Below are 25,591 nucleotides of genomic sequence, written 5' to 3' on the forward strand. Positions count from 1 at the left end.
AGAGAAATGGAAAGTCCATATTTTTTCGCTCAGATGCATTTTTTGTGTCATGCAACAGCCGTTTTTGCATTACAACTAATTTCATTTAGCAGCAAAAAGATTGTTACATTGGTGCTTCTTATATGCAAAGGTTTTGATAATATTCAATGCGGCATATTAGAACGTTGTGGATATAACGACAGGGGAAAAATTGGCAATATAGATTGCATCATTTATTGGTTAGTTTGTTTATTCAGCAGGAGGCCAGGGGATTAGGTAATTTGGATGGATATGGGGATATTAGCCAGCTGCAAGTTTCACTTTATTAGTCATATTTAAAAACGATATTTCCGTAATTAAAGTAAAACCTTTAAAATTGCGTTTAATTCAATTATATACTTACCAAAAAAGTATTTCCTGAAATAAAATAGAAAATTATTTTTATTTAGTCTTATAAAAACATAACAGTGCAATGCAATGCAAATATTTTTCACGTTTTTTCTACATTTCTTTAAAAATTAGGTTAAACAAAACGATTTATTATTAGATTTAAAAGTAATTTAGGAGATAATGATTATCTTGTCAATTTGGCAGATCTTTATTTCAAGACTAATGGCTGTGTCTCTAGCATATTGATGTCCTGTATTCAATGGGGTAAAGAGGGGACACAAAAATAGCCTAAAGCCATCATAATGCTTAAATTTGAAAATAAAACAACCTAAAACCATCTCGGGACCTAGAGGCCTCATGTAAATTTTAGTTTAAAGAAGAAAAAGTAAAAAATATTATTTGGGGTTGGTTTCTCTAGGAACGTTTTCTCTTCAGTACAGACAGACAAACAGCCATCATCCCGTTACTTTTACATGTATAGGGATTGATTGATTTGAAATTTAGTTTATTCTTATCTCAGTATTGTGCACCTGTATGCTGTAAAAAAGGTTCATTAAATTAATCATTATTTTGAAAAATTATCTTTTAATGTGCTTTTTATTAGACATTAAAAAGATATCAAAATTTTGATTATTCAATGTTTATAAAAAATCTTGGTAAATGTTTAAATTTTACAGTAGCTGTGCTTTAGTAAGTATAGTGACCCTTAAATGTAAGATAGACAAAAAAAGTAAAAGTTAAACTTTTTTATACAGATAAATTCTTGACCCTATTACAACATAGTCCGCTTTCATCGCCTATATTTGAAAAAAACGTTACTATTTGTCTGTAGCTGAGATTTCAATTATTACAGAACCGGATAACTTTTCTATTTTGGGAAAGCTTTAACTAGGTCCTGGGATGGTTTTAGGCTTTGAATTTAAGTCACAGGATGGTTTAAGAAGGGCTTCCTCCCTAACCCCTTGGAATAGGGGTGCATCCTCTGATTTTTCTAATATAACAAAATTGGTTTTAGTCTCAGAAAAAAAAAGCTTTTATATCTAAAAGGGTAAAGGCAATAGCCTATGAACAGGTGTAACTCATTACTATGCCTGGACTTTAAGATAAAAGATGAGTAATTAAATGGATATCCTCCATGAATGCCTATCGAACCATCCTTGTAATCTCAAGTTATTATATAAGTTTCCCTAAACTGAAAATTTTCTTTAGTCATAAAGATGAATAATCTTAGAATAATGTGAGATCATTTCTGCAAGTTTTAAATTTACATATTAGAAAATAGCACCAAAGGGGTGTTTGATAATCAGAGTCAGCCAAATAAGAGTGAAAGATTTGTGTTTTCGTAATAATTTAGAGTTCTGAAAATTTGATAATGAAAGTCCCCGCCCCGTGGATCCTATGCTGACTTTCAATTGTGTCTTTAAATATCAGCCAAGAGGGGTAAGAATTTTTAACACAGCCAAATCGCTAGCAGACGGAAAGGTCTTAGACACTGGATCTAGGTAGTTGTCTGGGTTATACATTTATACTTGTACATTCATTACGTGGTATATTTAGCGGATGTAATGACACACTAATATTCAAATTGTGTGTCAGTCAAACTATTGACGCAAATATTACTTACTTCTGAAAACTTATGTAACTTCGTCTCAATTTTCAACAGGGGTATTAAGGGGTAAGACTTTGGAAAATAAATTAATGTACATGACCCAATAATGATAAACAAAACATTCCTTTAAAATTGATTGAAAAGTTTAATATTACCCATAAAGGGTGTTAAAAACTTAGAGCACTCAAAAAAACATTTCACGATTGAGATTAATCAAAATTGCTGAATTATAGTCCCAGATTTTCAAGAACACACTTTCAAATAATTTTTGTTTAAAATATAGGCATATAAGTATTGTTTAATCTCAAGAAACTTAACATTATGTTTTTGTAATGGTATTGTGCTATTTTTACACCACAAGGTTAAAAGTAAACCAAATTATTTTAAAATCCTCACCAAAAAATAGAAAAAAAAGGAAAATAAATTACACGTTTCCTTTATCAAATTATGAACTAGGAAAATTGCAAATAAATATTTGTTTGCAAAAAAAATTAATAGGCTAATTTTGATCATTTTCTTTGTAAAAAACATAGGTCACATTATGGACGATTGTATCAATTAATGCAAAATTGGGAGAGAGGTTTTTTTCTATCTTGCCTCTAAGTTTTCCGCTAATAAAAATTAAATGTTTCTAGAATGTGGTTGACAAATATAAGAGCAAAAAAATTAAACCAAGGTTATAAATTTTGCCAAAGGTATTGCAATCAAAGAGCTTTTTTCTATTGTCAATGTTCTTATATTAGAGATATTTCAACATGGGGTAAAATTGATTTATATGCCATTGATCTATGCTTATAATCCTGCGTTATTCATGCACAAGTTAAGAAACGTGTTGTTTTGATGCATTTTATCAAGGAGGGAGGGGACATTGGGATGTTAACTAATCTAGTCCCCAAAGTTTTATAACTACGTTTTCTTATTTGGCGAGTTAAAAATTTGGGGATTTTATTGAATTTTCATTGATTGGTTCGTTAAGTTAAGTGTCTAAATGTTTCAGCCACTAGTCATAATCTACTGAAGGGGTAATTTTATGTATCATCATTGGGGATGTACATTGATTTATTGGCCATTGCCTTATCCCTTTAGATCCCTGCATTTTATGCCTCATAATGAAGGAGTAATAAAAATAGTACTATAGTCAGTCATGAGTCTCCACATTATTTTGCGTGGCAAATGATGACACACAAAATTACTCCTTTTGTAGATAACAATTTAAGATTTAAACGTTTGGACACTCAACCGATTGAGCCAACTAATCAAATTAAATAAAAGTTCTCAAAGTTGTTAAGCCAACAAATTATAAAACGATAATATAAAACTTTAGGGATCAGTGTATTAAACAGCTCCCTCCCTCCCTAAATTCTTCCGATAATTTCATTACTAATATCCAGGGGTCTCAAGGGATAAGACAATAATGCATTAATGTTCACCCTCAATGATGATAAAATAAGACACAATACAATCTGTCCCGATTTTGTATTACTTTTGCGTAACATTTTTCCAGTTACGTCATATTTTTCTTTCCCGAAAAAGGGAAGGGGGGAAGAAAATCTCTTCAAAAGAGATGGGGAAAACCCCCTTTTCTCCCATCTCTTTTTTCTTTCCCCCTTCCCTTTTTTTTCTTTCCTCCTTCCCTTTTTCGGGAAAGAAAAATATGACGTAACTGGAAAAATGTTCCGCAAAAGTAATACAAAATCGGGACAGATTGTATTGTGTCATAAAATAATTACCCCCTCTATAGATTAATATTATTGGTGGAAAAGTTTATAACTATTAGTTTGTTCAAACCAATTATGCCTTTAATGCACATTTTCATCCTTGTTCTGCATTTAAATCGCCCCAAATTTTATTTATAATTGATATATTTAGGTTAGAATAACTATTGCGCAAATGACCCTTTCCCCCTCAACTCCCCCTACACCTAACCCCACATTGTTTTTCTCCACCTATTTTTAGGTTCTCTACTAATAAGACGCAACCACTTTTGACGTAGTAACCCCCATCCCCTTCCCCTTCCTAACATCAAGAAAAAAAAAGGCCCAATCCCCCTTTTTAAGCAGCTTAAAATTAAATAAAGCGCAACTCGTATAAATAGGCACTATTATAGAGTGTTTCATCGTTTCCACAAAAGATTTTATTTTAATATGCGTATGAGCGAAATGATCTTAATGCCAAAACTATCATATACGCAATTTACTACTAATAGTATTATTTTGCTTTTCAATATTTTATTCATTATGGCACAGTCTAAAAATCGTTGCGTTGTATAAATAAATCATAGTTACAATTTCCAAAGATAATCCTTATATCGACGTAAATATTAGTTAAACAGCTCTTTAAACTTTCAGATATTTATAAACTTGTAAAAATAAAGTGGGAAATTTTCGCGGAATTAATGAAACACCATATTTCTCCTGCAACTACCTTCCCCTTACCTCTCCCTTGCCCCCTACCATCTGTCAAGTTTGACCGCTTGGTAACCGCCTTGCCCAATGTTAGCTAATAGTCACTTACACTCGCTTTAAAGGACAACAAATAAATTTTTAATGTGACAATTTTAAAATGATTGAAAGAAACATAAGATTAAGAATGGTAAGTTTTTTTTCAAAACTAATCTGTTATTACTAAGAATTTATATCTAACTCTATTTTAATAATGATATTATGACCCTTATAAAGTGAAAAGGGTTTCAATTACGCTGTGGGAACTTTTCCATGCTTGTAAACTGTTATTCCCTAAAAATAAATAATTAAAAAATGAGCCAGATAGATGAAAAGACTAAATAATTTATCTCCCAAATTGTAAATGCTAATAAAGAACTCTTGTCCCATAACCAATTTTTAAAATCTATTAAAGTAATAAGTTTGCACATTAATAACAGGGGTATGATAAATTTATTTTTAATTCATAGTAAAATTAGAAAATTTTTAAAAAGGTCAATAAATAGTCTAATTATATGAACTACATATTAATTCTCATTTGATAAACTCAATAGCTTGATGATCAAAAGAAGGTCCTAATTTTATGTACATTTTCCCCTTTCAGTATTGGTTTTTTGATGAAAATTGAACAACAATATAGCTAGGGAGGGAGGGGACACTGGCCGGTTTATTACACAATACACAAGTCCCCCAAGTTGTACAGTAACCTTTTCATATTCGTTGACTTAACAACTTCGGGGACTTTAATTTATCGTCTATTGTCTTATCCCTCTAGATCCCTGAGAACATCAGTATTTGAGCTTCAATTTTTATAGAGAATTAAATCGTATTGTATAATTGTGATCTTAGAGATTATATGAACCTATGGACAAAAAGTATAAAATATGCAGTTTTATCATCGTTCATGTATATGCGAATGCTCTTGACTTTGATATAATTATAAATCTAAGTACAAGTGATTAGCAAATAAGATTTGTAAAATTTTACAAGATTAACATATGATAATCGAAAGGAAGAAATGGGTGTAGATTTATAGGATTAAGGAATTGATAAATGGAAAGTTGTTTTTTCATTACTTGAACATTTAAAGATAAACCTAAAAACTCAAAGGGATAGTTGCACGAAATGTATTTAAACTTGATTTTAGTGAACTGTATATTTTTTCCTGTTCAATGGTTTAAACTACATATATAGGGCATATATTTGAAAGAATTTCAATTTTCTACCATTTAGTTTTAGAATTGTCAAGACTTGAAAATCGTATTTTTGTGATATATGCAATTTATATAGTTGGCTTATTTTCCCAAAAACAGCATGACGACTATTTTGGTGGCGCCTAATTGTTTGTTGCTTATTGTAATATAAAATTAAATATGTTTCATGATATACTTATAACTTATGCTTGAAATCATTTTTTAAAAATCTATTTTGATTTAGAAGGGGATTATTTCTTCTTTAAAACACCTATTCCTTTATCCCTTAAAAATGAAATCACGTTATCATAAAATGCTGAAATAAGAAAATTTTATTGTGTTACAAAAAGCACATTTTATCCTCAAAAATGGCTCCTCACTAATCCTCCGATCAAAAAATGTTGTAAGATTTTGTTGTCTTTTTGTTCTTTGTTGGCAACAAATTTTATGTAAACGATCTTGAATTTGGACAAGCCCAATCTGTAACACTTATGCACCACTTTTGATTCCTGTGACGTCATAAAATGAGATGAGAAGTTGGAAAGAAAACCCCTAAAAAGGATATGGAGAAAATGATTTTATTACGTCACAGGAATCAAAAGTGGTACAGATTGGGCTTCGTCTTAAATTTGGAGACGGGTATTTTATAACACCACCATAATATACTTAGATTTTAACATTTCAATAATTAATACGGAATTTTTAAAAAGGACTATAAAGTACACAAAAAAAACAACTAAAAATAAAACATCTTACCAGGGATACCCAAGCCTGTTTGATTTTCTGATTGTTTTTTTGGGGGGTGGAGGGGATGGGGGATATTTATTTTCATCCTCCCCCCCCACACACGCACACTCGTGGGGAAAATTTTCACGAGGGGGTATTTTTATGACGTCCCTGCGACCTACTGTTTAGAATTTTTTGAGTATTAATATATGTCAAGAAGAACATAAACACAAGATTCATATTGACTAAAATCTTTGAAAATGTATCCCCCTCCCTCCCTATTAATATCACGAGATGGGATTAATATAAAGTTAACAGCTGATAAACAGGGAGGAAGGGATAGGATATTCGGAGTTAAATTAATCTTTACCCAATCCTTCCCCATAGCAATGCCCTAACATACGCAAAATAATATACCTCTTAATTTGGAAATACAATTTGGGGAATGTTATTTTATTTTTTATTACCCATGCCCTACATCCCTGGTATGTAAAAGATAAATTTGATAACATTGAAATAATTTTAGTAAACAGTTATACTTATTATTTTGTGCTATTACTGTGATTTATTCGCTATTTTTATCATTATGCCTGATTTTTAAAACCCTGCGGGGCTTAGCCGACCGACCGAACATGACCTAACCTCTGTTAATAATAACTATTGTGAAAAAAAACTATTAAGTTTATTCAGGGAGTGAGGGGACATTATTTGTTACACAAGTCCCCAAACTTTTATAGTAAAGTTGTCTTACTCGATAGCTCAGCATACTTAGGGGACTTTTATTGAATTTTGATTGGTTGGTACATAAAGTTAAGTGTCCAACGATTCAATCACTAATTTCACGTACAGAAGGGGTTATTTTCTATGTCATCATTGGGGATGTGTATCAATTTAGGGTCCCTGGTAAATTACAATGGTACACAAAGTTTTATAGTAACTGTTATTTTATTGGCTCAAAAACTTATTTTTTAAAATCTGAATTAGTTTGTTCGAAGACTGTAGTTTCTAAACTTTTCAATCAATAATTTCATTCTACAAAGGAATAATTCTGATATTCAATATTGAGGATCTTTATAAATTTATTACACATTGTCCTATCCCTTAATGTGCCTGAGTATATTATAATCTAACATATACAACGTTTTTCATATTTAAATCTTTGTCTACCCTGTTCTAATATTTCTAAACATTAAAACTACGAATTAATTTCAAGCAAGGAAGGTTACATCCAATAGTAATAAACCATTTGATTTATTGACCTAGCAAACTATAAGACAAAATAAAGGATTTAGAGTTCTATTAATTATTTACAGTGCAATGCATTAATGATAATGCCTCTCCCCCTTTATTGACGCCAAAGAGCGGGGATTAAGGATAGTTTACCCACTCAAACTTTGAAACTTCTCATTTACACCCCCTCAAAATATTAGAAATTCCATAAGACAACATCCCTTAAACACCTCATTTAACCCCCCTAAAATTAAAAGCTTGGACGTCTCTGTCCCCATACCTTCGAATTTTATCAGAACACTATGAAGCTACATACAAATCTACATATATAGAGTAGCATTGCTTTTAAAACTGAAAAAGTTTGTTTTATTCAAATTACGTAACATGTATAAATATTTATAAGTTTATGCAGTTTTAGGAAAATTTTACAAAGATTCCAGAAATATTAAGGGACGATTAATTGATATACATCCTCAATGCAGTGTTCAATTAAAATTTATCAAAATTATTGGGTCAAAATTTTGAACCCTACTAGTTTAAAAATATCTTTAATAAAAGTTTTGAGCTTAGAATAAACAGCGTGAATTTAAATATTTTGATTCCATAATTTACATACTAATGTCCCCTCCCTCCATGTTTAGATCCGAAGAAAATCTCTTTAAATGATCTGAATAGGGCTTTAGATTAGTTTAAGTAAAGATTTAAGTCTGTGATTGATTGATTTATTTTATTCGAATGATTATTAATTTAAGATTTACCAAATACCTAAAAAAAATAAGTGATTTATAGAGTAGCTTCGCTGCTATAAAAAAACACACAATGGGCCAAACTGAGACAAAACCAATAACAAACGACCAATACTCGAGAAGATATTTTGTTAGCCGGAAAAAGTCGGATTATGATCCCTATAGGAAAAAGGTAATCATCATACATTGGATGTTTTAACATAGTTCAATGGAAATCAGGCATATAAACCCAATTTGGGGACAATAGACAAATATACAAGGATGACAACATCCATAAGTAGCGAAGAACAAAAAGTTGTGTATGGGAATACGGATAAGAAGATAAAAAAGGTTGTTTGTTAAAATCAAGAATAGATTTATTGGAGAATTAAATCACAAAATTTATAAATTTATTTTGTAGCATGATTGTCAGAATGACAGACAAAGTAGATAACTTACTGGCTGCTCATTGTTATAGGGAATTTTCACACAAAAAAATCAGTCGTTTATCTTGAAGAGCAGCTGAGAAAATCATATTTTCCTCATAGTGTTAAGGACTAACTGACGAACGATGTTAAAGAAAATTATTTATTATATATGATTAATTGTTTGCATAATTTATTATTGAATATGTCACAAATTGTCAAATTATTGAATAACTAGATTTTTAACTAAGTTCCATCTCTATAAAATCTTTATTTCCCTTGAAAAGTTTTGTTACTGATATTAGACTCACAATTTAAAAAATTGCATTACTAGAATAGCGTTACGTGGTAGATTTGTGGATTTATCAACTTAAACTTCAACAGATTAAAAGTTTAGCAACAAAGAATGCTAAAACTTTTATTCTTTTGTGAACTTGAACGTTCTTGTTTAAAGAAATAAAAGTTAAAATTAACAAAAAAGCTGAATAAGAAAAACATAAAATTTGCAAATTATATCATAAATCAACTAGAACATAAAAATCCATTAAAGCGCGATAAAACTTAATCAATATTATGACTGTTCTTGATATTTTATTGGACAAAAAAACTTTGCAAACAAGTAACTTGTGTTTAAAAACAATACTAAATGTTGTACTTTCTGATAATGTACTAATCGCAGACATAATTAGTTTTTTAAATGATAATAAACAATCATCATATGATAAACGAGGATGACAACATCTTTAAGTAGCAAAGCCAATGAATGAATAATTACAGATAAACATACGGACCAATAATAGAAGCAATTTATAGAATAGCTGTTATTTTTTAAAGACAATTTTAAAATCAAATCTGGTTTTAATTAGGGAGGAAAGGGGACTTTGAGCTGTTTATTACACTAGTCCCCAAAGTTTTATAAATACATTTATTAACTTTGGTAACTTTCATTGAATTTTGAATGGTTGATCCATTAAGTTTAGTGCCACAACGTTTCAACCATTAATTGTAATCTACAGAAGTAATATTTTGTGTATCATCAATTAGGATGTACAATGTACATCAATTTATCGGCCATTGTCTTGTCCCTTTAGAACAGAATTTTCAGACTGATTAATATTTATAATTATATAGTTGTTACGATATTCAAAACATGAAAATTTAACATATTTATTATCAGTTTATTTTTTGATTAGTTGAACTTGATTATCACACAAAAACTGATCAATTAATAATGTTTAATATTCTGTGAATCAGTAAATTATAAAAAAAGATATTCAAAATTGAATTGAACAAAATAAATAAATAAAAAAACTGCTTTGTTATGAATCAAAACATTGGCTGCTGATCTTGCTAATGTTATTGCTAGTGCTGATTTTAAAAAAATAAATCAATTTCACAGAAAGGATTCAAAATTATTTCGCAGTTTCAAAATGACTTTTATACTGGTAAGAACTATTTAATTGAAAAAGTTATAAAAAATAAGTTAAAATATTTGTATTTTTTTAGTAACCTTTAAATCTATTCCTATTATCCTTATCTTATATTATAAAGGAGTATAAGTTGTATTTCTCATGGAAGATTAAAAAATGTAATAGGATGGTTATAGTTTCGACACTTCCCTAGAGGCTAGAGGGAAGTAACTAGTCATATATGTAATAACGTTTTTAAGAAAACAAGGCACAAAAATGCATGAAAAATAACTCATATCTAAAATTGTTTGTATAAAGCAGTTTTTAAAAACCCCCTCCATAGATTCTATGTGTTGTACATAGTTAGATATACTCAAACAAATGTTCATTGTATAGTCTTTAGTAAACCACTAATCTACATTTTTAACAATCGAATTTCGTAAAATTTTAGGTATTTTAGCTTTTTCTTATAGCCAATTACTATCCGATTCTTCTTTTAAGAATTGAGACTATGCGCCTTTTTCTTTTAACAGAAAGCCCCCGATGCCTCCTTATTTTGAAATTCATTGATTAGTATCTCTAGTGGGGGTTATGAATATGCATGGGACCCCCCTACCCACACCTTCCCCTCCATTTTGTAATTCATCTCATAAAAATATAGGGTGTTTAGTGCTTAACAGAAACTTTGAGGGAAATAACCTAAATAGTTATTTAACATAATATTCGAATTTTTAGGCCGAGCAGAAGAAGCGTAAAATCTGGAAGCTGGTTCTGACTGGCGGACCTTGTGGCGGTAAAACGACCGGCCAGGCCCGTCTTTCTACCTTCTTTGAAAACTTGGGATGGAAGGTGTACAGGTGAGAGTATATTCTACAATACATCCATGAAAATTATCGATTTGATTCATAACATACATACATTAGACATTACACCATATTATGTAAAATTAAATTAGTTTCAAATTAATCAGAAAGCTCCAGTATGGCTTCGAAACCGATTAGTATCCGCTGGATTGGAACCGGTTTTCAGCCATACTGTAAAATCATTTATTAATCATCGCATTACAGACAATTTTCCACGAATATTTAAATAAAATCATGTGATTAATACCAGTTTTGTTATCTTATAATTTTTTATTTTGATTTTTAAAGGGTACCCGAGACGGCTACTGTTCTTTTGGGGGGCGGAGTCAATTTTGGAGACCTTCCCAACTATGCAGCTATCGAGTTCCAGGTATGATCTCAAAGAAATATTCCCTAAAGAAATTAGAACCTGGTGTAGAAAATAACATATGTACAATTTCCTTCGTTAAGGTCAATCGACTATGATATTGAATCAGTTTTGATAGCTGATTTTAAACTGCATTTAGTTTTTAAAACCATCTTATAGGTTTTTGAATTGCCTAACCCCTTCGGGCGGCTTAATTGTATATTTGCATCTTAACATAACCTAACCTGTATAGAAATACTGAATTAACCTAATATTTTAGACATTACTGCGTTTTTTTCTAGTATCGCACTAAGGACCTCAAAAACTATGACTCAAAAGTTTATTTTGAAAGTGCAGCTGCTCTATATATATTTTCATTTAGGAGAACCTGCTAAGAACAATGATCCAAATAGAAAACACATTCTTTTCCCTGGCCGAGGCCAGTGACAGAAATTGCCTGGTTATTTGTGACAGGTAAAAATAGTTTTTAAAAAGCCAGATCGTAAATGATATAAGATAGATGATAAATTGATAAACATAAATAAATCTATCCCTTCTGTAGATTAAAATCATTGGTTGAAATTTTTAGACACTTAAATTTTAGGTACCAGTAAAATGTACAGCCCAATAACCTACTACCCCCTCTCTAAAAGTGCTTTTATGCTCACTTTCAATTGGTTTTTAGCGTCGAAAAAATAAGTACAGCCAATCCGCTACAAAAGAACAAAAAGCAATTGGCCAGCATAAAAATTTATGCTTGATAGTAAAGGTTAATTATGACTGATATTATTTCAGAGGTACCATGGACGCATCCGCCTTTGTGTCCAAGGAACAGTGGGATGAAATTCTTGTCAGAAACGGATGTGACGAGGTAAACTACTACTTGGATAATGCTCCATAATTTCATGTACTTTGATAAAGTGATGCCCGGAGCTGGCTAAAATAAAGAGACCCACAAAGCGCTGGAAAGTGTCAAGTGTGACGTCATAAAAATACGTCTAAATCTAACTCTTTTTTAGGAGTTTTCCTACCCACTTCTCCTCTGATCCCTCCTTTTTAGATGTATTTTTATGACATAACACATGCTTCGATACCCACCATCTACCCACTTTAACTCATCTCCTCCCCTCCTCTTAAATGAAAGAACTGACCAATAATTATGGCCCATAATAGCAAGCCACTAGTTAATAAAGGAAAAAGTGTTCACATATTAATGTCGAATTCATGTTATCCAGTGTATTTTGTCAAAAATATTTTTTTAATTTTAGGTTAGCATCCGAGATAACAGATATCACCAGGTGATTATTTTTTCCGCATTTTTTTCTTTTAATGATTAATTTCATTTTAATTTCTTCCTTAACCAAAAGTTGAACACCTACTTTTGATTTTTGATCATAAAACATTTTATATTGTGAGCTGTTGACTAGCACAAAACATTTTATTATATCAATAACGATTAATGAATATTTAAAGTTTACAAAGAGAGTAATTTTTTTCACGTATTTTCCGTAAAGTTGTGTTATGATATATATATTAAAAATTAAGAACACTTCGACTTAATAAGCGCATTTGACTAATCAGTAACACAGTAACTCTACGGAAATGGCATAAAACTGACCTCCTTTATTTTAAAAGGTTGTTCATATGGTAACTTCAGCTAAGGGCGCTCATGAGTTCTACTCTATAGTGGATCATGCTACTAGGTAAGTTTTATATTAGCCACGCGCCGTACATTACAGCAGTAGGTGCGGTTTGAAGAAGCAGCTTATATTACATAATAAAAATGACCTCATACAATGATAGGCCAGTATACATTGTAATTGACCAATGGTGAAATATATACTGGCCTATCATTGGTCATTTGTATTGTATTACGTCATTTTTTATTGACACCAAAAAGCTGCTTTGGTTTGAAGTGATATCTAACCTCTCACCCCCTCGTCGAAAGTGATATAGCCCATATAAAAAAACAATTAACGAAAAGATGATCGAACGCACAGATCTATGTATATACAGTAGCAACGCAATTCAAAGGAAAATCTTGAGGTTTCAAAGTACTATCCTTATCAAATCTATATATGTACAATGTACATATACAGATTAATAATTCAAGTACAACTTATATTGACAAGGGACATTTTATTTTATAATAATATTTTTAATGGACGATGAATTAATGTGCATCCCAATGATAGTTAACAAAATTATGCCTCCTGTAGATTAAAACTAATGTTCTTTATCCACCCCCTTTACCCTATCCTCTTCCCTTTTACGAGTTTAACAAATTCACCAATAAATGAGGTCCATATAAGCAACCTAAAATGATCACAAACTTTCCCCTGACAATATATCCACGTATTCTATATCCATTAAAAGAACTTAGTTTCTGAGTATGAAAGGTGAAACTAACATTTTATCTATAAAATAAATAAATAACATTATCAAATTACATTTCTATATATTTACAAGAACAATGTTGTCCTTAAGTAGTTTTTATTTCTTTGTTCATATCAATAACAGTATTTTAGGGTGTATTTGTCTGATTCCTTATAAGTTGGAATGGATGTAGAATATACGTGGATATTATCCTCAATTCAGCTTGCTGACATGGAACTCATTTATTGGTCAAGCCGTTTATCCAGTAGGCTGGGAGGTTTTGGAGGGGCAACATCTTATTTAGCCCGCTGCACTTTACATAAAGCTGGAGTAAGATCCAAGTAATAATTTATCTAATTTGGAGACATAAAGTTTTTTTCTTAATAACAAAAATAACCTATTAATGAAACGGTTTTAAATTTCGAAAGTTTATTTCAACATGTAAAGCTTATGTTTTGTAAATGTTTTTTTTTTGCAATACTGCCAATGTTGCATATTTCCGATCGTACTTTTTATTATCTAATTTACTAGCAGCTAAGCCCTCAGCCTCTAGGGCCTATGCATTCAAGGGGGCTAGAAAAATAGCTTATAACCGCCCTAAGACTTAAATATGCAAATATAATAGCATAAAACATTACAGAAGCTATGTGTAGCTTACCTTAAAAGAGAACTTAATTGGTTCATTAGTTATTTAAATCTTAAACTTCGGGAATAAAAACCATACTACTTTATATAAAAGGATTAAACCTTGTCAAAACTGTTGAATTGCAACTTCAATGGTTTCTGTCGACTATAACGTATTAACTAAAAGTTGTCATAGTTGTTATGATATCTAAATACATATTTAATAGTTTATAGTTTCATCGGGGCTCCTGTAAAAATCTATATATTATTACTTGGATGTTGCACCAGATTTTCATGTACTCTAATAAAGTGATACCCACAGCTGGCTAAAATAACTTTACCTCCCATCCACCCCTTTACACCATTCCCTCCTCGCTTACTTAACGAATAAACTGACCAATATTTGAGGTCTGTATTAGCATGCTAAATTAACGACAAATTTTCCCCGGTCAATATATCCAGGTATTCTATATCCATAAACTATGAAACTCAACCTAACCTAACCTAATATTTAGGAAAGAGGGACTGGAGGAGGCCAAGGAGAGAGATACCAAGGCTGCCGAGGCCTGGATTGGACATCCTTACGTGGATGTCATTGACAACAGCACGTAAGTGTTATTACTACTAGTAACCTTTATCGTTCACATTAACATACTTTTGTGCCAGCTTTAATTTCAATTTCCCTTAGATTATAAACTTATTTTAAAAGTATGTGAGGAAAAAGGGGTTCGGTGCTCAATAGGCCCTTTAATGAAAGACCCTTTAAACTAATTAAATTAATTATATTTTTTAGTGATTTTGAGACAAAGATAAACCGTTTGATAAGTGCTGTAGCCACCAAAATGGGCATCAACATTGGTGATCGTCTTAAGGTCATTTTTTTCCCTTCAAGTTATTATTTCTTTAAACTAGATTATTCTTTTTGATGTTGAAAATAGTAGTTTATGCCCTTGCAATTTAAGTAGTGGGCTAAAATAAGGACATAAAAACATTTATTTCATTGAAAATTTACAAAAAGGTCCAATGATTTTAAGAATTAGAAGATCTTTAAACAATCAATGAAGAAATGCTAATTTTAACTAATACTTATTCTTGAACAGATAGTAAGAAGGACCAACGTGCATAGAAGAAAACTTTAATAATAAGTTAAATGAGCTAATACTACATAAAAGGATAAAATAGATTATCATGGATTGGTATTAACCCAGGGATTTAAAGGGATAAGACAATGGCCGATAAATTGATGTACATCCCCATAGTTAGTACACAAAATTACCCCTTCTGTATATTACAATTAGTGGTTGAAACGTTTGTACACTCAACTTAATGAGCCTACAAATAAAAATTCTTTATTAGTCCCCAAAGTTGTTAAGCCAACGAATAAGAAAACGTTATTCAAACTTTGGGGACGAGTGTGACCAGACAGACCATTGTCCCATCTCTCTGTTGTTTTAACCCCTTTCCGTATACAGAACTTTAGACCTGTTTTTCTGCCTTTAATTATCAAATTCCCTAAAAGAGACTATTAAGTTACCTAAAAATCTTTGTATAGATTATTTGGGAGCATGGTCAATTAAAGGTAAAGTATTTGGTAACCTATATGTTAACAAATATATAAATGTTTCACTTTTAAGTATTGGACTTACTTTAAAAAATCTCCCAATTTCCCAAAAATCTATCAAAATATAAATTTTTCTGTCTCTATTTATCGTAGTCACACAGTTAAACGTAGTGCACTACAGACTGACAAACAAACCTTGAAGAAAACCTTCTCCTGTATTTTATATATTGTCCTTTTAATACTAAAGCACAACTTTTCTTTTATAAGTATAGCACAAATAGTCACAAATTGTTATATTCTAATATTTATTTAGAATTGTAGTATTTTCTTTTATTTAATTTTAAATTAATCTGAAGGAAAAAAATATTAGAACAATACAGAGAAAAAAAATTTGTTTTACTATTTTTTTCTCAGATTACTTGTTATTTTTATTTTAATTAATCATTTATAATAATTTAATTTATGAAAATATTTTAGGTTAACTCAAGAAAGGTGAAATTTGCTGTCAACCTTCCCCTTCCCAAGGATTCTATGTTCCCCAGTTTCAGAGACTTTGAGGTTAGCTTTATTGTTCATTAAGATCTGAGGAACTGCAGCATTTTAAAAAATATACAATTTCATAAAATGTATCATTATATGTCTTACAATCTAAACCTGACTTTTTTGACAACAATTTTTTATGATAAATATGATTATCCTTTTCCTCTGATCTTTAAAATAATGATTCCTAGTAGAACAAGGTACAATATCATAAGCAAAGCATCTATATAATAAAGTCTTCAAATTTTGTTTCGACTTAATGAATAAGAGATATAAGTTTTCCGGAATTTTAATGTAGGGAGGAGATTTGAAATCTGCATACAATTTTAAGGATTTTTTATAAAATTCGTTTTTTGTATAATTCTTTATCTAAAAGCGGAAATACATATTAAGTTAATTAATTTTGACCAATAGGATAGGTGGATTTTAAACTACCTGCGCTCTAATTGGTTGAATGATGTACGACATCCAATCAGAGCGCTGATTTTTTAAATCCACCAATCACGGATGCCAAAATTAATTAACTTTATTTGTATTTCCGCTTTTAGATAAAGAATTATACAAAAAACGAATTTTATAAAAAATCCTTAAAATTTGATGCAGATTTCAAATCTCCGGAAAACTTATATCTCTTATTAATGAAGCAACATTCTGTTATTTAGTTTTCATGTTTATTTTGAGTACATTTTCCTTTTAGAGTTCGCTTTTGGGGATGTTGTTATCCTTGATTAACTACTATCTATCTGTTCATACTTGTCTATGTCGTGCAAATTTGTAAAGCTTTCTATTTTATACAGATCTATCTATGTATCTATCTATGAATTTTTGCACAGTGCTATTCATTTACATATCTATCTATTAATCTAGGTATCTCTTAAACATGCAGAGCTATCCATCTATATCAAGCTATATGACTATATCTATCTATTAATCTAGGTAGTGCATCATTACCTGCAGACAACTAGCAGAAACATGCAGAGCTATCTATCTATATCAAGCTATATGACTATATCTATCTATTAATCTAGGTAGTGCATCATTACCTGCAGACAACTAGCAGAAACATGCAGAGCCGTTTGAGAAAACGTGGACGAATGGGAAAATGGTCTTTTATCCATACCATTAGAAAACAGGTAATAATAACAAGGATCTAAAGGCATAGGACAATTGCAGATAAATTTTTAAACATCTTTAATTATAATACACAAAATTATTCCTTCTGTAAATTACCATTAATGGATGAAACGTTGGGGCACTCAACTTAATCACAATACAATAAAAGTAACTAAAGTTGTTGGACCAACAGTTTACAAAAAGTTATTATAAAACTAAAGACACAAGTGGAATAAACCGCGCAATGTCCTCTCCCTTCCGGCAAATATATCAACTCCATTGATTCAATTGGGATATCTGCCAAAGCTTTAAATAGTTTTTGGATTTGTCTTTAAAAATTTTAGAACATTTCTCCTTACTTAAACTGCAATTTAATGTTAAAAGAAAATTTTTTTTTATTTATTTTACTAAATTGCAATATCTTATTCTGATTATTTTAGGTGGCTGGTCAAGTGATCGAGGTGAAAACTCCCTTGACTCACAGGTAAGACACAAGTATAGAGTAGCATAGCTACTTCAGTATTGAAAAGAAGGAAAGAGCAAAAATACAGTGGTTAAAAATAAAAAAATATATTGTATTTAGAAAATCACGAAACCTTTCACATATAATCTTATACAAGCATTTATGTTTTAATATTTTTCTTGAAGCATGTTTGATAGACCAACGGACCACGCAGTTCATATTAGGTGAGGATTACTGTAGAATATCTTCACAAATAATCAGCAGTATATTTTAAATAGTAGCTAAAATAATCGCGTTTGCTCCATAGCGTTACGGAAAGACAGACTTAAAGTATACTATAGAGTAGCTTTGCTACTTGCAACTTTTTAAAGTGTTTGAAGAAAAGGGCTGAAAAGTTTTATTTTAAGGGGGTAAGCTATTTTAGTTCTCAAACATTAGTTGAAAAATTTCACACAATCTTTTCATTCTTTTGCATTTTAAATATATTCAAACAAAAACATTTTTGTTTGAACAGATATTTGTCAATTAAGTGTTTGTTTTCATATACAAGTTGCACTAATTGTATTATCCACACTGTAAGAAAAGTAAATATTTTTTTTAATAAAATTTTGTATTACCTTTAACTTATGTTACTTCATAATCAATGTTCTGTAAGTAGAATATTTTTCACGAAGATTGAAAAAAATGAGCACTTGTCTACAGAAGTTGATTGCCAGTTAAAATATTTTTTGACAGCGAATCTATTCATTTTCTAGCTGTCTTAAATTTTTTTTTTGTAAAAGTTGCAAATTTTTTTAATTTACATTTTGAAAACTTACTACGTACAATTATTAAGTATAACCTGCCAATGAGGATGGGGGGGGGGGGGGGGGTTATGATTCGGATTGTGTCAATTTCTAGTTTAGATGTGTATTTATTCTAGAGGACTTCTTTTGGGAAGGTGGTGATACGATGAGTAAAAAAAACTTTTAAACCTTTCCTGGACCCATGAGAAAGTAAAGGAGAACCATATCGGTTCAGCGGTTCAGCAGTTAGCAAGATTCTTTGGTACAGACAGAGAGACATCCTGTTACTTTGTTTCCTTTGAAATATACTTACAACGCCTTTTTATCAGGGATTACGTGCATCTGTTGGAACAACAAGATCCTTTACATTTCACCGTCAACAAGATCAGGAGATGTTTCCTCTATAACAACCAATACTTCCAGGTATAAAAACAAGAATCTCTCACTTGGTTGTGTAAGAAGGGTGATAATTGGGTAGTTTGGATACTCAATAGTCAAGTACATATAATCAGTACAACCCTTACACAAGCTCCCCTGTGGAGAGCGTCATTCATTACGGTGACATAATTTGGGACACCTGCCATACTCGGCGGTGGTGAGGTAATAAAGAGTAGGTCCCTTGAGACAGCGGGTCGAGTACTTGTACTTGAGCGTGGACCTTGAGAAGGCCCTGGTGCTAGCATACAAAAGTGTCTCGTCCTAGTTTATGACTACTTAGGTCCAAACACTAAGAAACTATGGCTACACACACATATAGACGTTCGAATTTTTATAGCTTTTACTTCCAAACTGTTTGTCTGTTGGTAGTTCACAGTAGAAAAGTATTGCATTAAAACTGTTTGGTAAATATTATTAATCTTTAACTAAATATTCCGGTGTGTCAGTTTTTCTAACATTTTGGTTTTGAATTACATATAGAAATGGATTTATTATTATTTTGATCTTTCTCCAGATTATCCTGAGCTTGATCTTTAAATCGTTTTTATGCCGCGCTGAATCGGGGCGATTCAGAGGTAAACCGTAGGCGCGCTGGTGGTAAGCCACAGCGCACCTGATTTTTAAAAGATTTTCGGTGCGGTGTTGTTAAATCGCTTGCGCACTCACTAAAATATCGATCCGCGCCAGTACAACTTTATTACTTAAGCAGTGTCAGTAAGGTATTTTATATAAAATACCGTGTCAGTATAGTATTTTATATAAAACATTAATATATAATTTATTTTAAAAATAACTATAAAAATGTTTTCACGATAGTTTTGCAATAAAATATTAAAGTAATTAAAAAAAAATATTTATTTATTAAATAAATCACCCCGATTTAAACCGCCAATGCCACTCGGTGAGTGGCATTGGCGCGCCGGGCCCGCGCCACTGCCCGATTCAAATCACCCATGCAAATTCGATTTAAAGATTGATATTAATAATTTGATGGTGCGCCAAATGAATCGCCCCGGTTTAAATCACCTATAAACGATTTAAAGATCGAGCTCTGTACTCTAATAAAGTGGAACGTGTAGCTAGATAAAAAACGATCTGCCATCCTTCCCCCTTTACCCCATTCACCTCCTTCTGTATGAACAAACTAACCAATAAATAACTTTCATGATAGCAACCTAAATTGACGACAATCTTTCCCCTGTCACAATTTCCACCTATATTCTATATCCATTATCTAACATGAGCTGTTTAATTTTTAGTTGGACATGTACAAGGAGCCGTGCCACCCCAGATGTAAGGGTCTCATGTTCCTGGAGACCTACACCACCCTGGAGCCTGCTGAACTCATCAAAACCTTGCCAACCTTCCTCAACATTGACAATGAGGTAAATCATGTTGGTTAGAATCGTCCAACCAGTTTCAAACCATATGTTAATGAAATTATTTTTTTTTAATTTCAACATAAATTTCTAATTAATTTTGTTTCTGCGCCCATAGCATCGAAGAGCTCTATATTCATGGAGATAAATAGCCTAAAGTCATCCCATTAAAAAATCTAAAGAATAGCCAAAAACTATCCTGGAACCTATAAATCATTACTTTTCAGAGATTTTAAGCTATAGGCAACAAAAAAATCTTACTATTTTATATAACAGGATACAATTTATTTCTAGTAAAAACATTAATTTAATAAAAATTTTGTTGCAGGTTACTGGGGACGCCGCTTTCTCGATGTTCAACCTGAGTTTACGGGATGAGTGGAAGAACAACAAAAAGTTCTGTCACAGACTCAGTGATGATGAGGTCAGAACATATTTCATACTTTACCCTAAAAGATTGGGTACCTTTATAGTTGGGGTAAACGCCCCCTCCCCCCATTCCACTTAATCGACTCTTATTATAGTAATAGTTGGACGTTTAAAAATTGTTGTGAAATACCTTTTTTTCTATTGATTTTTTCGACTAAAAACAGCCCAAATGACATTTTTTGCTTCCCTGACAAATTGCCTAACCCTGCGAGGCCAATTGCCTAACCCAGCGGGTCAATCACCTAACCCAACTTAACCTAACCTAACCTGAAATAACATATAAAAACCTATGTGAAAATACGACGAAATGCTCCTTAAGAGGTGTTGCCGCGAAAGGGACTATACGCGAAAATTAAACATATCCTGAACATATCAGGAAGGTATAGACTTTTCTATCTTACATACAAGACTAGAATTAAATTGAGTGTCCAAACTAATTTTAATCTACAGAAGGGATAATTTTGTGTGAATCATCATTAGGGATACACATCAAGGTGTCGGCCATTGTCCTCTCCCTCTAGATCCCTGACTTATTTTATAAAATGTTGACAATTTTTAGGATGATGATAATGAAGCTATCCTGGAAGCTCATGAGCGCTTGGAAGCTGTTCATAGGTGATAAACATTATCTTCAATTAATCAGAGCAGAGATAAAGCAGCTTATAAAAGCCTAATAAAAAAATTACGTCTTACAATACAAATGACCAGTATACCATTGGTCAATTAAAATGTATACTGGCCTATCATTGAGCATTTGTATTGTCATTTTTTTAACACGGTCTTTAAGCTGGTTCATTAGAGATAGGTCAATTGAGGACTTATTTGAAGACATTTGTTTTACTTCAAAAAACCAAAGAAAAAAATTGTAAACTTTATCCTAAAAAAAACAAGTTTATTTCTTTATGGAGATTGTATCATAAAATCTTAAATTTTTATAAGATTAGTTGAGCTTCAATTGGCCTATATCCCTAGTTAAATAATAAATTTGTATGGAATCGTTTGAAACTTTATAGGTTCACCTTTTTTCATAAATTAAATTGGTATACCTAACTTTATATGATTCCATTCTATATATTTTAGAACATATACAACATTAATTAACATTAAAAAAGAGTATTTTGATTTGAATTTCTAAATGTAACATCTTAATATTCTTTTTAATACAGATTTATCAACATTAAATAAACAAATTTCATTAGTCTATAAATTTTTCATATGATAATATTCATTTATAAAATATTTTTCAAAAGAGAAAAATTCCAAAAAGTGACACTTTATTTACTTTTCAGTTTAAAGTGCTCTTTAAAATAATAATTTTGTTAAATTTCTTTCTTTAAGAATAATAAAATATTCCATAAAGAAAAATGATGATAAATACAAATTATAAATTATTTTCATAAAAGAAATATTTTAAAATTGTTCAAAATTCAGAAATTTATAGATCATTTTCTTTTATTACTGTGCAATGGTTGTTTTTTATTTTAGAAATGCTGAATTCAATTAAACCTTAGGTACATTCCATTTAATTTTGATCATATGATTAATTTTTGTTCATTATTTTAATTAGATTAAGTCTCCAAACCCAAGAGAAATGTGTTGTCAAGGTTTCTGATTAATCTAGGCCGTTTTCAGGTATAGGGGCGGTAACATGGGGTGGTCAAACCGACAGGAAACAGTTTTAAAAATTCACTTTTTCCATCTATTTTTTGTTTGAACCATTTGATAAAAGTAAAATTTTATTTTTTCTTCAAATTTAACATCAAGCTGAATAAATCTTTAGAAAACAACTTTTATTTACATCAAATGCTTCAGACAATTATAACATATTCATTACATACATCATTTCTAACAGTTTTTTAAGGTTAGAGAACATTAATATGTTTTTATTTTAGATTATTAGAATTTTTATCATTTTGATTAAAGGCAGAGAATTAAAAATAATACACATATACTTTCAATTTAGATTTTTCAGAACAGTAAATAGATTTTTGCAGAAATTTAATAACAACCTAATTCAGATGTTTGAGAGATTTATTTTTAGTTTTTAAATATTTTTTTAATTTGATTTTTTTCTATTTAGAAAATCCTCTGTAGCAGATCTCCTAGGGGCTCCTCCTCCAGTTTATTGCAATGGAATCCACCAACCAGCAATTGTTTGATGTAACACGAAAATATATACAACAGAAAGACGACAATTTTGGCTTTTTTGATCAATTGAACATGGAAAGATCTTCAAAAATTAAGTCTGAATTGATATAAAATGTAGTTTTAATGTATAAATAATAAGCAAAACTAAATATTTCTGACCTCCTCATAAAAAGACACAAGCAATATAAGAATTTATAAAATAATTGCATAATTATCTATGCAATAAAACTTCAGATCTGTAGGATTATAGAAAAAAATGTAGAAAAATATTTTGTATATATGTCTAGATCCTTTTCTACTTTTTAGTGCAAGTCAAAAATTAAACTTTAGTTTCTAAAACAACCCCAAAAATATATCCCTAACCTAAATTTTAGATGCAATATTTTAAATTTGGAATCAAGCTAATTATTTTTTGCTTGCACATAGTTTAAGCATAATAAATACTGTATTATGTATTGTTAGAATCTAATCATGATATTTTAATAATCTTCTAAAATGATTTTTAAAAGACTTTAAATAATTGCACATTAATTGTACATTTAAAAAAAAATATGAAATTTAAATGTTTCTAAGATACAATAAGATCATGTTTTAAACAAAATAAGAACAAAAGTATATTTTTCTATGTTATATAAAACTGTTGCTGTAGAATTGTTTTTTTATAAACTGCCATTTTTGGTGAAAAAAAGAGTCTCATTTTATGCACATTTTTTTCTTGTTTTCAAAATCAATCTTGACAGTAAAAACTGCTGGCTGTTTTTAGGTCAAAATTATTTCATTTTTCTTCATTATCATAATTTATATTACAAGAGGGCATTTTATATTTTATTTAAATACTTTAAAGTTTTTATATTCAGAGATAGGTCAATAGGAGTTAATTCTTCTCTTATTGACTGTTTCCTGTAATTAAAATGTGGTTTAACAATGAAAAACAAGGACAAAACTTGCCATTAGAGATAATCAAAAAGAAATTTATTTACTTTGGACCAATGACCATACAAAAATTTACATTTTCAAAAAAATTTAAAACTTAAGGATTGAAAAATGATTCTCATAGTATGTAATATTTATCCTAATAGTAATTACTAATTACATATAACAGTAATGTAAAAAATGCTTAAATAATAGTTTACAATAAAAAAAATGTTGTTATTGTTAAAAATTAATTGAATGAAAACCCGTTTCTAATGTTTTTTAGTTATTTTCATACCCAACAAATAAAAATAAATATATATTATAAGAAAAAATTATTGTTTTTATTAATAACATCATAAAGGTATAATTTTTCTTAGACAATATAAAACAGCATATGCATAATCTTATTGATTTATTGGGACACTTGATCAAAAGTTAATTATTTTGAATACTAGAACAAACGTTACTTTTCCTATTTTGGCGAATTTTAAGACTTTGGATACCAGCAAAAAAATCAAAATAAGCAGTTTTAAAGAATTCTTTTTGTTATGGATAAAAAAAAACTCAGCCTTGTCTTACCCCTTATTTTCATTGGAATTGATTGAAAAGACATTTCTTTAATTATCAACCTAACCTTCCTATTACAGCCAGAATGAATTTAGTAAGTTTTCATACGTTGAGTTAAACACTTTGTCAAACTTACAATATTACATCATATTTTAAAATAAAGTAAAAGTATAGAGGGGACATGAGTTATATGTACTGTACCACAGACTGACCCTATCTTGTATTGGATCATTGTAATCAGCAAATATCGTCGGAAATATAAACACAGCCGAGTCTCTATAACCGAACAGAAAGTAATTTGCCAGCAGACGAAATGGGTCTTCACCACTTGGGTAAGGTAGTTGTCTGGTTTTTACATCTATACTTTTATATTTATTGTTTTGAATTCTTAAGGGATGGATGGTGCGAAGTGTCCTGAAATATATGTGATATATCAAAAGAAATTTTCTAAACAATTTTTCAAAGGAAGGCGATATTTATTTCTCCATGCTTTAAAAATATTTTTCTGTCAAATTTGACCTCAGATGGGCTCTAGAATCTATGTTAGGTAGTCTATAGAAGCGTCTTGGCATGCTTTACAAAAAATTTGACTCAAATAAGGGTCTAATTTTGATATTTCAAATACTAGGTCAAATATTAGGAATGTAATGTCTGCCTTTTTTTTGGAAATTCCATCCCTGACCTACTTATATCCCTTCATAGTTTTTGTTATTTCCAAATTTCTTAGATAGGAGAGGACAAATTGAATTAATATCTCTCTACTCTTTTCCCTCTTTAAAAATCCTTTTCTATAAAGTAGTAAGGTTTTTTAAAGATCTCAATAACTACTCATCTGATTTGATTCTCTACTTTAGATAGGCTTCACATTAGGGTGGGTGGATTTTGGACATTTTTTTCTGAGGCCAAAGCGGGGATCT

General features: G+C 30.5%; 1 protein-coding gene across 19 annotated transcripts in view; it reads left to right on the forward strand.

Annotated features, from left to right (window-relative positions):
- LOC145332056 (TRPL translocation defect protein 14-like) overlaps positions 1-24,439 on the forward strand; it is a 49,048-nt gene extending 24,609 nt beyond the window's left edge. For 8 of the 19 annotated variants that reach the window (XM_080176975.1, XM_080176971.1, XM_080176974.1 and 5 more), the window contains 16 exons: positions 10,863-10,984; positions 11,279-11,360; positions 11,719-11,810; positions 12,132-12,207; positions 12,605-12,634; positions 12,972-13,039; positions 14,852-14,944; positions 15,130-15,208; positions 16,375-16,455; positions 17,466-17,570; positions 17,991-18,034; positions 19,128-19,221; positions 20,496-20,621; positions 20,944-21,039; positions 21,604-21,659; positions 23,125-24,439. In XM_080176975.1, the coding sequence (XP_080033101.1) occupies positions 10,863-10,984; positions 11,279-11,360; positions 11,719-11,810; positions 12,132-12,207; positions 12,605-12,634; positions 12,972-13,039; positions 14,852-14,944; positions 15,130-15,208; positions 16,375-16,455; positions 17,466-17,570; positions 17,991-18,034; positions 19,128-19,221; positions 20,496-20,621; positions 20,944-21,039; positions 21,604-21,659; positions 23,125-23,203 (1,323 nt within the window). In that variant the 3' untranslated portion in view covers positions 23,204-24,439. Of the gene's footprint in view, positions 1-4,435; positions 4,571-8,349; positions 8,487-9,893; positions 10,164-10,862; positions 10,985-11,278; positions 11,361-11,718; positions 11,811-12,131; positions 12,208-12,604; positions 12,635-12,971; positions 13,040-14,851; positions 14,945-15,129; positions 15,209-16,374; positions 16,456-17,465; positions 17,571-17,990; positions 18,035-19,127; positions 19,222-20,495; positions 20,622-20,943; positions 21,040-21,603; positions 21,660-22,611; positions 22,677-23,124 lie in introns of those variants that run through there. The other 11 variants (XM_080176981.1, XM_080176983.1, XM_080176982.1 and 8 more) reach the window with 7 other exon arrangements.
- The last annotated feature ends 1,152 nt before the right edge of the window (positions 24,440-25,591 follow it).

This window comes from Acartia tonsa, chromosome 11, assembly GCF_053477335.1.
Source record: "Acartia tonsa isolate MP-2025a chromosome 11, ASM5347733v1, whole genome shotgun sequence".
Lineage (NCBI taxonomy): Eukaryota > Metazoa > Arthropoda > Copepoda > Calanoida > Acartiidae > Acartia > Acartia tonsa.